We start from the raw sequence: 17,510 nt of genomic DNA on the forward strand, positions 1-17,510 counted from the left end.
TATAAGATCATGAAAGGTTCCTGGACATGCAAAAACCATGAATGTAGACTAAACACCCCATCACACAAGAGACCATATCTAGATTCTGTTACATGTATTACAAAGCCAATTGCTACTGAGTCTCTGCTATTTAGTACAGGAAAATTACTAAGGCAAATATCTGTTGATCGTGACCTTAACTTTAAATCTAATAACTATGTCTCTGCTGTAATCATCAAGCAAAGCTTTGAATTGCAACTGGTTGATGGTGGTTAATTGAATTCTATGTACTTTATTACTACTTGACAAGAACAAAGTTTATAATTATGCGCTATTGTTATGTTAGTCCAATATCTGGTGAAAAGTAATGATTAGGTGAGAAAATGGCCTTCCTTTGATGGAACTAATACTATTGCTTTCCTTTGGACTTACGTATTTCAATTTTTCAGCACTTATGATCCATGAACAATGAATGACCTGTGTGTATGGTAAACATCACCACATTGTCGTGATTGATTGCGTTCTATATCTTGTTGGTTTCATCATGTGTTTGTCAGACAGCTTATTTGCACAATTGGGTGTGTACTTAACCGGGCTCCTTTCAACCTTGCTAACTCAATAATTTATTATGAGTTTACTCTGAACGAGCTAGCTCATGGCTTGTTATACATGATAGTATCAGCTATAATGATCACTATAATTATGCATATGAAGACCAATAATTTTGATTCTAGCCATCTAGTGTATTGGAAAGACTTGAAGCAGCTTGTAAGCAGCTATATACATGCAGACTTTCAGTATAGCCTTCTTTGTCGGTCCCTAGTAGGATAATTAATTCAACTCCCTAGTGAAACATCAGTAATAGTGTTTGAATGCTGAGGAGTCCTGGATCCCACCCAGGCTGCATGTGGTTCCATAGAATAAATTGCTTTTGTTCTGTGGTGTCTTTTTTCCTTTGACGGTAACTGTATGTGTGTGCTGTACACTGCATGTCAGCTCTTTGTTGTAACTCCAACAAGGAACTGAGAATGGCTATCCCGATTGTTGAATAACCAAACAATAATTAATCAGTCTCAGGAGCTTGCTTAGCTAGACTGCAAGCTGCGTGTGGATTAGGTCACCACCTGGTCTGGGAGTTCATTTGTGCATTCACGGCGTGAGGGTTTGCAGGTCCCTAGTGGGATAGACGAGCAAAGAAAAAGAAAATGGATACTAGGATCATAAAACTATTCAATTGGCTGCCTGTGAATCTTGCGCGCGCCGATCGATTAATTAAGTAGGAGGTCACGGGTTTCTTTGTCAAGTCGATTTGACAAGCGATTTGACCTACAAACTTCCGGAACAGTAAGTCACTTGTATGCAATAGTGTATTGCACATGTTTGTGGCGCACTACAAGAATACTAATATGTGAAGCAAAGCTATGATTAGCTAGCGCCATAGCGATCATTTATGGCGGCCGGACGGGGGTGGAGTCCATTGAAAAGTACACTGAGTATATGGCTACGGGTTTGAGGCCGCCCAGGTCTAGTCATGGATTTTTTCTCCTTTTCAAACAACTACATCTATAAACAGGCTAACAAACCTTCAGCACTTGTGCTGTAAAATATAGCTACTCAAATTGCATGGTCAGCAGTAGCGTAACTAAACCAAGTAAACCCAGGCCCGGGTGTCTGGTGTCAGCAATCAAGTCGTGCCCACGGAATTAGCAATAGAGTAGTAGAAAAAGATGTTTTTACCCCCCTTGTTTTTTCCACTTCAGGTGGCATGGGAAGGGCTGCCACCACCACTTATAAACATCTTGCCCGCCTGCTGAGCGAGAAGTGGAATTCCCCATATTCTGTGGTGATGGGCTGGCTCCGTTGTAGTTTGGGGTTTTCCTTGCTCCGTTCTTCAGTTACGTGCATCAGGGGATCACGCTCAAGATCCAAGTGTCCGTGTGTGCCTCCAGCAGTTGATCTTGCTGTAGCTGAGGGGCACCTGCCTGCCCATTGAACCCTGGGCATGCTGTAGGTTCTGTGTAGGTTCTTTTCTGTAGGTTATAATTAATTTTTCAAATATTTTGTTAGCATTCTATAGAGATGTGTGGGAGGAAGGGAGTGCCATTAGGGCCGGAGGGAAAAAAATTAATAAAAAAAAAGAAAGAGAAAGAAAAAAAAAAAAAAAAAAAGGATTTCACCGAATAATCGATCGAGACCTTAACATATTTGGTTGCAAAACAGCTATATTACCTTTCGTTATTGTGAAATGACTGAAATCACTTCAAACTACTAGGTTATCGGTATAAGCGCCTCTATAAATAATTATTGCTTCGATAATTCTACTACTTTAATCGTTTTACTTGTGAATACAACTTCAACTTATTGCACTGGGCCCTGGTGTCAGTACAAGTCTAGTTACGCCACTGATAGTCAGTACAAAGGAGCAAGCTTAAGTACGTAACATGCATGTACATATGAATCCAAGAATTTTGATGGGTCCATGAGGAGTGGCTAGAAGTGTCAATGTGATAAAACTGAGTTATTCCATTACACCATATCCATATCCATTCCACTGAATCCAGACTCTTATAATTAAGAAGCAATATTACTGACTTGTACTGTATAACCTTGCATCATAAAATACCTTGATGTTGTATGGCACTTCATTACCAACTTTGTCTGTAGAAGGAGAGACATGACGTTATGGTTTTAAATTTTAAAAAGGAAAAAGAATGTATTGCAAACATATGGGAATGCAAATTTAAGGTCCCATGGTGCAGCAGTGAAAAGACTGCTGCTGTTAAATAGCATCAAAAGTTGTCATTCATCTATTAATATATGATTTAGCATCAGAAAATCAGGAAAATGTTGGTGCTGTCATTTGGAAATTTCAGTATTTTATACATTATACAGAAATGCAATATTACAGGTTTTTGCAATTGAATTCGTCGCCTTTGCAATTGAATTCGTCCCGTTTGCAATTGAATTCGTCGCGGTTTTGCAATTGAATTCGTCGCTTTTGCAATTGAATTCGTCCCGTTTGCAATTGAATTCGTCGGTATTGCAATTGAATTCGTCGGTATTGCAATTGAATTCGTCCCGTTTGCAATTGAATTCGTCGCTTTTGCAATTGAATTCGTCGCTTTTGCAGTTGAATTAGTCGGTTTTGCAATAGAATTCGTCGCGTTTGCATTACAATTCGTCATAAACAAAACGGCTCCAAGAAACCAACCCGTTCATTAAGAGATGAACTATTTATGCCTTGGAGAGTTACACTTGAGACACTAGAAGGTAATTGAAGTTGGTAGTACGCGAAGTTGATAGCTGTCTGACAAGTTAATTAGCTTGCTCGCGAGTGACCACACCCATCGCGAATGGCGTAGTAGAGTTTGGAATGTTGTTGGAGAGGCTGTAGAGGAAGAATTATTGCCTTATAAAGAGTTATTTACTACTGTTGTACTTGAACAAGTTCTTGTAGCAGCTGCTACATCATGTTTTCATGTTTGCTCCAGCTGCCATTCTTGTTATGGACGAATTTAACTGCAAAACCGACGAATTCAATTGCAAAACCGACGAATTCAATTGCAAACGGGACGAATTCAATTGCAAAAGCGACGAACTCAATTGCAAAGTCGCCGAATTCAATTGCAAAAACCTGTATAAAATACTGAAATTTCCAGGTGATAACACTAATATTTTCCTGATTTTCTGATGCTAAATCATATATTAATAGATGAATGACAACTTTTGATGCTATTTAACAGCAACAGTCTTTTCACTGCTGCACCATGTTACCTTAAATTTGCATTCCCATATGTTTGCAATACATTCTTTTTCCTTTTTAATCATAACCTTATGTCCATCCAATCTTGGTAATGTTGGTGTGTGGCTATGTACAAATGCAGATATAAAAATGTATTTCATGATAATATTTCAGACAAGATATAAATCTATTACAATTAGTTCTACACATTGTCCAGACTTGTATACTGCAATATAAAGTAATCTTACATATAATGGTAGGTGCAGCTGTTCTCCTTTAGAATTAAATAGATGATCTGGTCTATATCTGTCTAGCAACGCAGGTATTATACTGATTAAAGTTAGTGTATCATAATTCTAAGACTTTTATTAGTATTGGCAGGAGCTTATAAGTGCCGAAGGCACAATTTGGCCTGTGGCGCTTATGAGCTCCTGGTATTAGGAAACAACAACTCATCTGTTTTTACACCCAAACTGGAAGATTAATGTGATAGAATCCAAATAGACAGCAGAAGTTATGTACTGTATTAAAAAACTTTATATAGTGTTGCACTCTGCATGAAAAGTAACAACAGGTGAAAATAGTCAGTTAATAGCTTTTGACTAAATTCTAACTAAATTCTTTCCCATTTTGTTGTGAAAGTGATCATGCATATAGCTAAGTAACCAATATGCTGTAAATAAGAATAATGTTTTTGCTGTGTAGTGGTAGTAATCAGGGGCGGATCCAGACTTTTAAAAAGGGGGGTTCCACTTTAAAATAGCAACTTCAGCCTAGCTGTAAGTTGAAGACCAAAAAAAAAAGTCATCACCTGCTGACAATAGCTACCCCTCACCATAGATGCCCTCACCAATTATATTTCCTTATTTATAACTAGATATGTAGCTTGCTACACTGCTCCTCAAAAGACTACTGTGACTGCTCTATTAGAGTATCTCGATTTGACTGCTCTATTAGAGTGTCTCGAGAAAGAGAGGCTCTTTCAAAAGGGGGGTTCCATGGAACCCTTTGAACCCCCCTGGATCTGCCCCTAGTAATGTTAGGAGTTGATGTTTGTTCTGGTATCTCAGTTAGTGCTCTCTTGTAGTATGTATAGATGGTGACAGCTTCTACTAAGTCAATGTTCCTTTGATTTATGCTCTATTAAAATAATATTAAAGTCAGTAACTGTTGTACTAAACATAGTTATATAGCTAGCTAGTTGTATTAAAATTTAAAGCAAATTTCAGACAGTACAAATGCAAAATATGCATAGAGGCTAAGGTTTATTGAGACAGAATAATGCTGTGCGTATAATTGTTTTTTGGCACTGCAGGCCACAGCATAACTAATTGCATACAATGTATATAAGTAGCTCCTACCTACAAGCACACTGTACTGTGGTGGACAGCCAGGCAATTCAACTTTTTATCTAAACTATTGTGGGGGGGGAAACATAAAAGTAACTGCATTATTCCAGCCGCCTTTTTACTTGGCATGCACTAATAAATTACAAGGTCACGAGTTCTTTATCACAGCCTGCAAGTTGATTGGACTTTTACAGTACCGTATATGACCGTATTAAAGCAGGGCTCAAATACACGCAGGGCTCAAATACACGCAGGGGCTCAAATATATGCCGGGTACAGCTAGGGGACTGTCATAATAAACGCCGGGACTCATTTAAACGCCGGGGCTCATTTAAACGCCGGGGCTCATTTAAACGCCGGGGTACTAATGACATTCATGCACTGAAATAAATGCCGGGGTTCTAAACTCATGTCAGCTGCTAACTAGTCTACAGTAATGTCTTGTCACTAGTGTTATGATGTCTTGTCTTGTTTGACTATGCCTCCTCTTCTGCTGATGGCCATAGCATGTTTATCGTGGTCATTTTCATCTTTCCGCCCAACTTCCAATGTTTCACCCAGCAGAGGAGTCCAAATGGTTTATGTACATGATGGGCTATGGATTTCATATTTCGTAGGTACTTGTACTGGCACCTATCAATCTCATCGAGTGGCTAGTAAGAAATAAACACCCGGGTCCAAATTAACACCGGTCTCGTTTAAACGCCGAGTCAAAAATGATTTATAGGAAATAAACGCCTGGGCTTCTATACGGTCATATACGGTACATTAATTTTATAATTTCAGTTCTAGTTTGTGAAACGTGAGTGTTGAAATGCTGATCTCCATCTTCACGGCTAAGCTTATAGTCTCATACAGCCAGCTGCACCAGTTCTTTTGAATTCAATTCGATTGAATTGGGCAGAAGGAAAAAAATAGAATCCAAACAAACTGCTAGCGAAGCTGACTGCTACCTAGCGCATATACTGCATTCACCACACCCTCAGTTTTTCGATACAATAACTTGAAAGAAAGTGGTGGCTGCTCGCTGGTGAGACTACGCCAAACTGGTTCATGGCAGGGGAGGTACCGGCAAAAGTTAGAAGAGTGCACAAAGCACTCACAACGTATAGACCCTTATTCACTGAATTAATTTCATAGAGTTTATAACCCGTTGCGAAGGAGTTGACTGCCAATATTCGCCATTTGCAGTACCAAAACCATAGTAACATCACAATTCTCTGCCATTTGCAGTACTATAACTATGGTAACATGATAGCAACCGTTGTGCTTGCCTAGTTTTATAACTCAAAATGGCATCTGAAAGGCCATCATCATGGCAAATAGTACCCTTGTATGGCTTCGAGTGACATCAGAGAGCGCTTACTGTTCTAATGGTCTATATATCCAGCATAATACCAGGAGTGTATGCCATACTTTGTTAATTCGGGGATGGGGGCTTGAAGGGTTTTGGAGACGGATTGCTATTTTGAGGTGCTATGACAAGGTATATGATGTCCACACCCTCTAAATTAGTTAACAAAATATCGCATGAAAAAGCCACTTATTGAAAAATTTTTTGACTATGTGATTAGCTAGTACACTGATATGAAAGCAGTGTCAGGGCCATAATTGGGGTGGTAATGATACTTGGTGGTAACGCAGCAATAATAGTATTATCTGTTTCAAGTATATCATAGGTATGACAAAATTCAAGGATTGTTCACTAAGCAGTGAAGATACAGAATCTGTTGCATCTAATCTCAATGGCTTACATGCAAGAGGTGGCATCTCATATTTCTATGTAACACTGAGAAATGCTCCTGCATAAACTATCCAACTAACACAACAGATGCCAGTTTTACTGCACTGCATGTAACTTTATTAGACTGGGAGGAGTTCTGGGAGAATGCAGCTTTGCATATTGAAAGCTATATTCACTGCTGATCATCAGAATAGAAGAGTGTATGTAACTTTATTGAGAATGTGGCAAATGCTGGCTTTGCTGTATATGCACTATTATGCAGTTGACAGTGCTTTGGGTAGTCTTACTGTTCTCTTGGCTAATGTTAATGCTGAAAACAGCATCTTTTCATCAGTTTCTATATTGAAGTATAATACTAGTGATTTTATCACTGGGGCATTTCACATTAAAAACATTTACCTCAGTTTTGCTCAGTTGCACTCAATATTGCAACTTTACACACAATCAACCATCAGTTTTCTATGGCTATTTCACTTCCATTGTCATGTCAGGTAGAGCATCGTTTACATATAACAGTGGATATTATGGGGGTGCATTTCATCTTATTAGTATGGTGTTGTATATTTATAAAGGCTCAGAATTGCTGTTTGCCCATAACTATGCTACATCTGCTGGTGGTACTGTTAACGTGCTCTTCCCTTCCACTTACATACAATCACAGGACAAATGTCCTATTCAGTTTATTGGACCAAGTGACGCCAATCCAGTATGTTCTCTTGACAAACTTAACCTTCTTGATGTGAACATCACGTTTGAGAATAACACCGCTGGTATACTCCTAACACCATACAGTACACATTTTTGCTAATGTGTTTTATATTTGTTCCTGGTATCCAAACACTATCACTCAATACAAATTTGATTTAGATATTCCTCGTGTTAGCAGTACAAGAGATACTGTTTATTGTATAGTGTTAAAGTTTATTCTGAATAATACAGCAAATGATCATCTCTTTATAGAAGCAGGTTTACCATGTCTTTGTGATAGTAACGGTACACATACAGGATCTTGTGTATTGTATGAGTGCCAGTTTCCATAATACTCTAAAATTAAATGCATCGATTATTATTGGATGATCATTTCAATTTGGTGGTGACAATATTATACATAAAACTATGCTTGCCTACATACTGCAACAAGAACATTAACAATTTCACTCTCTTAGATATCAATATTGATATACTTCTTTGTGACTACAATCATGCTGGATGAGCCTGTGGTGCTAGTATTGAAGGTCTTATAGTAGAGTTTTTGGCTCCACTTCTTGTAAAGATGTAATGCATGTTTCCCACTTACCTCTGGCTGTTGATAATGATGATTACATTTACAGGGAATTTTTGTTTTTGTCATAGAAAGTCATTATCACATCCAGTAGTTCCAGTTCTAGCCAATCTTATTTTATTGTGCTATTCTGAACTGCTGTGTACCACCATCAGTGTCGCTTCCTTTGTGACCATTTATTACACTGGTAACAGCAGTGATTATAATGCTGTCAATCACTTTGTTGCATGGCAGCCTGACCCTAGTATCAAGTATCTACATGGTTGGCATTGTGTACTATCATTGATTCTCTAGGTGTTGTGCTGCTCTATGTGCTGCCATTTGCTTTTGGTTCTGCACTTCCCAAAGTAATCTTACGTTCCAAACGGTTGAGCTATTTTCCCCTCCTTGATTGTTTTTATGCACTGCACAAAGATAAGTGTTGATACTGGTTTTGAATAAGACTGATTGTACTCTTCTACTTGTCTGTGTCTCATTTCAAGAAGCGTTATTGTATTCTAATGTTTTAGCTGTTTTAGCATTTATTATTTTCAAGCCTCCATTCAAAAATATACTCCTCATCATTTTAGATTTGACATTCACTGGTATTTTCATTGTACTGTCAGTGATTTCCTTGTGTATCTGTATCCAAGCACATTAGGATATCACAGAGTGAACACTGCTTTTGATGTTTTGGGGTTTGTGGCATCTGCGAGAATCCTTTCTTGAGCAGCTGTAGACATGGCAAGCTGTATGTTGTTTAACTTATATGCACTCTTGATTTTTGCATAAATTTGTGTACAATATAATGCTGTCTACAATAATTATATTGCACATTGTAAGTGGTACTGAGCTAGCTAGTATGCATGCATATAACAGTATTGTTTTCCCTTGTAATAGCATACCTCCTGAAACATAACTGTGATTTGTGTTGAATCTATAGTTATTGTCTATGAAAATTTAATATTATGCAGTTTTACATTACTATATAGGCAGTGGTGGTTACTGAACCGACAGTTGGTTCAATAATGTACCACGGCTATTGAACTAACAGTAAACTTAGACAAAAACGGTTAGCTACTAAAATGGAAGAAAGGTGGGCTCAAACCCTGGACTGTCAGTGTGATAGCTCTGTGTTCTACCAGCTATGCTACCACTGCTAGCTCCCCAACTCCCTTACTTTTCTATGTATCTTATAAATGTGACTCAAAAAGTAAGCTGTATACAGTAAGAGGAACATAACCTATTTAGTAAAGGTGAAGAAGAAACCAAAGCTGAACCCAACTCTAACACTATACCTGTCATGTGTCCTAAAGTTGAATACTTGGGTAACTACTATATAGATGCATGCAGGCACTAAAGTCCAATACTCGGGACATACCAACCCTAACATATACCTAGTGTGCTCGAACTCAAGTAAATGGATGACTGCATGTCAGTTATTAACAACTTATGTTATTCGCGAAAAAACTTTCAGTTATTTAACCCGGCATGCACTTCCTACTATGTACGTACATGCTTGACTTGATAGTAGTAGCCCATAGATATGCCATGGGCTCTTGATGATAAATATTATCATATCTAAATCTTTTGTAGATGATTTTTGCAATTTGCATTGTGTGCTTGTTAGCTATAGACAATTGATTCATGCAGATGGATTACTTAATAAGATTAGTGTTTGAATGATCTTTGCAACTGTTAACTCAACAGAAAGGATAACGTTAGGTCTAATAGTATATGTAGTCGAACCATCAAGCATACAATACTAGCTGACTATAACTCAATGGGCAGAATAATTAATTATGCCACACTGTAAGTCCTAGCTGACACATGAAAATGCCACACTTTGATCACAAGCTAAAACATTCAGAAATGCAGGCTAAGGTTTAATTAATATTGATCATAACACTGAGCATATTTTTTGGTACTGCATAGCTAATATTGCAGATAAACTTAAAAGCATAATAGCTGCATAGATACCATTATAAAAAGTTGCAAAGTATATAGCGCACTATAAATTAATTTGAAAACCAGTCGCCGGCGTGCGCTAATAAATTACAAGGTTATCGAGCTGGAAGTTGATTGGACCTTTACAGTAAGTTATTACTTGTTGTAATTGAAAAGCTTCAGTGTGAAATGTTAGTTTAAATGTTGACCTCTATCAGCGCCGGGCTTGCAGGTCTCGCTCAACCTGGTCGGGAAGACAGGAAGCCGGGAATCTTGAATCTTGACTCTGAATCCTAAAAAGTGCCAGAGCAAAACTGCCAGCTATACTGCGTTCAACCAGACCCCCACTCAATAGCTACAAAAAAAGAAAAGTAGTCCGCTGTGCGAGACTCGGCGAGACTATAGCTACGCCAGACTTGGACATGGGTGGAGTTTTCAAGGGAGCCTTTACCACGAGGAACGGCGTGAAAGTTAGCACACAAAGCATCCACAGCGTACAGCACGTATAAGTAGCATATGCCATGTCAGGGAGGGAGACAAATTGCTACTACGTAGCTACGTACGCGGTATTTTAGAGACCTGTGCATGTCAACGCATTCTGGCATACCGGCACACCCACCGAAATACGTTTTCACAATTTCAGACGACAAAACATGACATACTGAAATGTTTGCCTGCCATGTAATTAACTAGTCGGTGCGAATGCGTCCCCTGTATAATCTATGAATGCAAACAACGGTCTCATCATAGTGGCAGTAACAATACTAAGGGAGAGATAAATTAAATTTTGTCCGGGCTGGTCAGTGGCAATACAGAAGACCACACTGATGATATGTAACACTGCATGGCTACAGGCGCTATATCCATGTAACTTGTACTATCATGTTCCTCATAATTATACAGGTAAATAAATTGCTGGTCTTACGGGTCCTTCCTACCTTGCTTCCTACAACTAGCTAGGGCAAAGGTGAAAACTGAAAAGAACATGAAAGTGAAGCTCATATACATGTCTGATACAAGGTAAACTAGCTACTGCTCAAATCTTTTGTCTCCCTGGAAGAACTAGCTGATGCGAAACTGAGATGGTCAAACTCTTGCTCTGCATGGGGGATATGGTGATATGTGAAGGTTCTTGTTAGCATCTTCCTTCATTGCAAAACCAGCTACTGCAGTGCTCAAAAAGTTTATGGATTATAATTAGTATTTCACCCATTGTGCATGATATCGTACAATTAGGCATGAGTGAACATGTGGATTTGGTAGCAATTAAAGTACTACACAGTTATGGAAATTACATGGGGTATACTGTCTGTTGAAATACTTGCAAGATCAAATCAAGAGACTGGTGCTCTGAATCAAGTGATCAAGATGTCTGTAGAAGTGGTGTTCAAGCAATTTCAAAGGTTATCATTTAGCAGCAATACAAGAGTTTAGCTAAGGCCATCATTATTAAATTCCTTGTTTACTGTCACCGCCCGCACCAATTTTTTGGTACCCACACCAAATTATAATTATTTGATTATAGATCACATGAATGCACTATTTCATGGTAGAAGGAGGCACAGAGTGACCAAGTTTTAAGGTAAATGCATTAGCTGTGCATATTAGCATAGAAGAATGGTGCTCCATTTGTGTTCAACAGGCTGCATGGGTGTACAGTCCTGGCAGCATTCAAGATCGAGATACTCTAATAGAGCAGCCAGAGACTAAAATATAAAGGGTTAAGTGTATAATTAATATGCAATAATCACCTCCCGCCCACATCAGTTTTTGTTGCATTGGGTGACAGGAAACAAGTAATATAATAATGATGGCCTAATAGTTGATTACTAATTTATATTAAAGCTCTTTTATAGGTGAAATAAAGTGATCATGGCATTTTTGTGACAAAAGTTTTGATTCTTGTTGCCAGTGTAGGGTGAGGGTGACCATGTACCCTTGATACAAAACATTAATTTCACTCTGAGAAATATGTTTTGGCATATAGCTGAAATGTGTAATAACTTGTTGATTCCAATACCACTTCCTTATACAGTTCAGTTCTAGTCCTGCTATAATATTAAGGCTGCATAAAATACTCTTATGTGGTCAGTCTTGTGCCTCCCCCACCACAATACAATTGTATGACCTTAGTGGTTTTGATATACATGTTACCATCATGCTGTTGTAATGTGTTTAGACCACTGTAAGAGAGTATACCATGTTCCTTCATAATATTATAAAGGTTGCATTTGATTAAATGCTGGGTGTTACTCGGAGATATCCAAAATAAATACCTGGTCTCAAATAAAGGCTCTATTTGTTTATAGGCTGGGACAAAAATTCTGGGAAGAAAATAAAAATCCATGAGGAAATAGTTATGATAGTAAGCTACAGTAATATATTATCATTTACAGATATGGAGATCTGCTACCTTGTAATAGTACTTGGTTTGGTACTGATGGTTAATTCCATGACAGTCTACCCTGGACAAAACTACACTGAAGGAAATTGTTCTGGACCAGTGGACTATTTCTTATGTAACTGTCTGACCTCAAACACTACCATTGATATCCACCTTTCACCAGGACACTATCAGTTTAAAACACAACCGAATTGTTTACTAGAGAACATGACCAGTGTTATAGTCACTGGTAGTGGTTCTGATGATACAATAATTGAATGTATTGAGCCATTTAATATTGTGTTTATGTGGTCACGAAATATTGTCATTAATAAAATCCGGATGGAGAAGTGTGGAGATTTTGTGAATAATTTTATCAATCAAACAGTCCAAAAAGTCATACCTGTTGCTTATTTTGGTAATGGTTTTAGATTGGCTGTGATGTTATATCATGTCAAAAATGTTGTCATTACTAATTTTGCAATGGTGCATACTCTTGGGTATGGAATTATTTCCTTTAATGCATTAGGAGAAGTAACGCTATCCAATGTGCAAATTAAGGATTCTAATTTTAGTAATGATCTGAAGTGTAAGAACTATTCTTACATCAGTGATAAGGCTGATTTCTCCTGTTCAGGAAGTGGAATATTGTTAGTTTACCATGATCATATTGACATGGGCAGTGTTAACGAAGCCAATACCAACGTGACTGTTGACTGGTCAGTATTTGAAGGGAATAGAAACTTTCTTCCAACTAGAGAACTCGGAATTCTTGTTGATGTCATTAAAACTGGTTACTACCGTGTTCCCATGCCAATACAAGGGGCAGGAAGTATTGGAATTTACTATATACAAGGCTCATATGATGTAAACATTAAAATCACAAACACAATATTTCATAACAATCATGGGTCCATTGGTGCTAGTGCAGCTATAATATCTGTTTCAAGTACCAGAGGTACAACAAAGTTCAAGGATTGTGTGCTAAGCAATGAAGTTACAGAATTTGTTACATCTGATATCAATGGTTTACATGCAAGAGGTGGAATATCATATTACTATCTAATACTGAGAAACACTCCTGGAATAATCTATACAACTGATACAACCGACTCTGAGTCCAGTTTTAATGCATTGCATGTTTCACACTGCAACTTCACTAGACTTGGAGGAATATTGGGAGCAGCTTTCCATATCGAAAAACTGTCTTCAGATAGTTTGTCTTTAATCATCAAAATAGAAGAGTGCAACTTCACTGAGAATGCAGCTAATGCTGGCTCTGCAGTGTATGCATCTGACAGTAGGTTTGGTGCTTCGACATCATCAGGTAGTCTTACTATTAATTTGGTTAACGTGAATGCTGAAAACAACACAATTTCATCAGGGTCTACTTTAAAGTATGTTACTAGTGATTTTATCACTGGGATATTTCATGTCAAAAATTCTTATCTTACTCTTAACTGTATTCAACATTGTAGTTTCATAAGGAATCAACCATCAGTTTTCTATGGTCGCTTTGCTTCAATTACAGTGTCAGGCAAAGCTTCATTCACTCACAATAGCGGATACTATGGAGCTGCATTTGATCTCATTGATACACTGTTGTATATTGATAAAAGTTCTGATCTATTGTTTGCTCATAACCATGTTACACTGCATGGTGGTGCTATTGACGTGTTTAATGCGGCTACTCATGTGCAATCACAGGACATATGTCCCATTCAGTTTATTGGACCAGCTAACACCAATCCATTGTTTTCTGTTAACAAGCTTTACCTTCTTGATTTAAATATTACATTTGAAAATAACACTGCTGGTATTGAATACACCTTGCAGTCAATCTATGCTAATGTGTTTTATGTTTGCTCCTGGTATCCGGACACTCTCACTCAGTACAAATTTGATTTAGATGTTCCTCCTGTTAATGGAACGAGAGATACTGTTTATCGTAGGGTGCTTAACTTTATTCCCAACAATATGGCAAATGATCATCTCTTGATAGCTGCTGGTTTACCATGCCCTTGTGACAGTGATGGGATGTACGATGTTGTATATTGTATGACTGCAGGTTTCTACAGAACATTAAAATTACAGGTGCCTATCATATATGGACGATCATTTCGGTTTGGCCTGGTTGGTCTGGATGCGGTTGGCTCAGTTGGATTTGTTAAAGCTCTGTATAGTGATGTGTATACTACTTATACAGCTGATGGAACCCTGACACTAGCTGAAGGCCAGAACAAACGTTCATTCTTTACTCCTAACAAAACCTGCATGTCAGTTGAGTTTATTGTTTATGGAATGCATTCACAACCACCTACCAATGGAATTTTAAGCTTATCATTTGTAAGAGGAGTGGACCATGAATTTCATGTTAATTTTAGTAGCTGTCCAGTTGGGTTTAGTTATCAAAAAGATAAAGACAATTTATACAGTTGTGATTGTGGTCACTTCTTGAAATCAGAAGTTTATGATGACTTTAGCTGTGACTCTGCATCTGGAATTATTCGCCGTAATAATCTTCGATCATGGCTGTCTGTTAGTGGTGACAATATTGAATACACAAAATTGTGCTTGCCCACATACTGCAACGGAAATGTTAGAAATTTCACTTTGTTAGAACCTGACATTGATACTCTTCTTTGTTACCACAATCATGCTGGACGAGCCTGTGGTGCTTGTATGAAAAATCATAGTAGAGTTTTTGGCTCCACTTCTTGTAAACAATGTAGCAATGCTTGGCTGGCCACTATCATACTGTATGGTCTACTAGGAGTAATTCTAGTATTTATTCTGTTTGTGTTAAGACTGACAGTTACAGTGGGAGCTATTAATGGAGTGATATTCTTCTGTAATGTGATGAGTATTAATGAAGATCTGTTTTTTAATGAAAACCGGTTTTCGTTTTTGCGGGTGTTCATTTCTCTCATTAACTTGGATTTAGGATTTGACATGTGTTTTTATGACGGAATGACTCAGATTGCTAAGACAGGGTTGCAGTTTGTGTTTCCCGTTTACCTCTGGTTGTTGATATTGATCATTACTTTTACAGGAAAATTTTATTTTCGCCGTAGACAGTCGTCATCATATCCAGTAGTTCCAGTTCTAGCCACCCTTATTTTATTGTGCTACTCTAAACTGCTGCGTACCACCATTAGTGTGGCTTCCTCTGTGACCATTTATTCTACTGGTAACAGCAGTGATTATAATGCTGTCAATCACTTTCCTGCATGGCAGCCTGACCCTAACATCAAATATTTACATGGTTGGCATTGTGTACTATCAGTGATTTCTCTAATTGTTGTGCTGCTCTATGTGCTGCCATTTGCTTTTGGTTCTGCTTTTCCCAAAGTAATCTTACGTTCCAAACGATTGAGCTACTTTTTTCCACTCCTTGATTGCTTTTATGCACCATACAAAGATAAGTATCGTTACTGGTTTGGGATAAGATTGATTGTACTCTTCTACTTGTCTGCAATGGAAAGTGTCTTATTTACTTATCAAGAAGCCTTATTGTATTCTAATGTTTTGGCTATTTTAGCATTTGCTATTTTACAAGCCTACATCCACCCATTTAAAAATGTGCTCATCAACATTTTGGATTTGACATTCACTGGGATTTTCATTGTACTGTCAGTGACCTCCTTGTACTTGTACCCAAGCAGATCAGGATATCATGAAGTGAACATTGCTGTGTATGTTTTGGGGTTTGTTGCATTTTTTTTCTTCTGCCTTGTCATCATGTTTCACATACACAAAGCTGTCAAGCATACCAAGTGGTATACACATATTGTGTCTGTTTTTCCAGCAAAATTCAAAGTGAAAGAAAAGTGGGACAACTTTTTGATGAATAATGTCCATCACAAGGACGACTTGGAGTTTAAAGACAGAGCAGAACATCCCCCTGACTATGTACATCTGCGAGAATCCTTTCTTGAGCAGCTGTAGTCATGGCAAGCCGTGTATGATTTGATTTATATGCACTCTTGACTTTTGTATTTGTGCAATAATGCCATTTTTTACAATAATGATTGCACACTGTAAGTGTTACTGAGCTACGTATAGCTAGCACGCATACAGCTGTATATGTAAGTATGTTATCTTCTCTTGTAATTGCATGTCATTTTATATGTACGTATATTTGTACATTTGCACTTCACTATAGCATTTGTGTGTTTATAGCGCCTGAAACATAAATGTGATTTGTGATGAAGTTGTACTGTCTGTATAAAAATTTAAATATTATGTAGTTCTATATACGTTACTATGTATAGCTTGATAGCAGTAGCCCATAAGCATCTACAGTGGCATGGACTCTTGGTGATAAATAATTATCATACATATCTAGAACTTTTGTAGATGATTTTTGCAGTTTGTATTGTGTGCTTGTCAGTTATACAGCTGTTTCATGCAGTTGTATTGCTCAATAATTGTTTGAATGATCTTAGTGGATCACTTGTTAACTCAACAATTAGGATACCATTATTTAGGCACTAGCTATAGCCTGAGGTAGTTGAAGCATCAAGGATGTTAGCTGACTAGCTCAATTAGTATAGCGGCATAGCCCAAAAGCATGAAACTTTCTGCAAAAGTAGTATGTCTCATGACATGTATTTTTGGCCATAGGTAACCTTTGTGGCCACTTATACACAGAAATTTGACCATTTCTGTCTTTATCTCCCTGAGGCATTAATTGACATGTTAAAACATGATCCCAAAGTAAAGGTCTTGCTGAATGAAACAACTTGGTTTTTATTTGAAGTTAGTAGGTAATTACATTTTGAAGTTATGATTGCTTTTATTAGCTGTAAAACTCCAAGTTTACCTGCCCTTGGGGTGTAAATTACCCGCTATGGGGAGGTAAATTATTTCAAAATTCATGGTAATATAAATGATCATAACTTTGAAATGAAATCACCTATTAACTTTTATTTTGCTCGTCAGGATTTTTTTTTGGCACCATGTTTTAGCAAGATAATTAATCCCTCAGGGAGATAAAGACAGAAATGATGGCAAAAATGGCCATAAAGGTCACCAGAGGTCAAATCTGTGATGGCACTATATCAAAAAGTTGTGTCATGAGGAGTATTACCTAATTATGTGGA

General features: G+C 37.7%; 1 protein-coding gene across 1 annotated transcript; it reads left to right on the forward strand.

Moving 5' to 3' along the window:
• Window positions 1-1,245: 1,245 nt before the first annotated feature.
• Window positions 1,246-16,649, forward strand: LOC136264400 (uncharacterized). The gene is made up of 2 exons (XM_066059129.1): window positions 1,246-1,323; window positions 12,419-16,649. The coding sequence occupies exon 2, from the start codon at window positions 12,421-12,423 to the stop codon at window positions 16,351-16,353; it is 3,933 nt and encodes a 1,310-aa protein (XP_065915201.1). The 5' UTR covers window positions 1,246-1,323; window positions 12,419-12,420; the 3' UTR covers window positions 16,354-16,649.
• The last annotated feature ends 861 nt before the right edge of the window (window positions 16,650-17,510 follow it).

The sequence above is a fragment of the Dysidea avara genome, chromosome 8 (genome assembly GCF_963678975.1).
Source record: "Dysidea avara chromosome 8, odDysAvar1.4, whole genome shotgun sequence".
Taxonomy (NCBI): Eukaryota; Metazoa; Porifera; class Demospongiae; order Dictyoceratida; family Dysideidae; genus Dysidea; species Dysidea avara.

Coding starts and splice junctions, on each gene's coding strand:
- LOC136264400 (XM_066059129.1), top strand. CDS start 12,421: ATGGAGATCTGCTACCTTGTAATAGTACTTGGTTTGGTACTGATGGTT.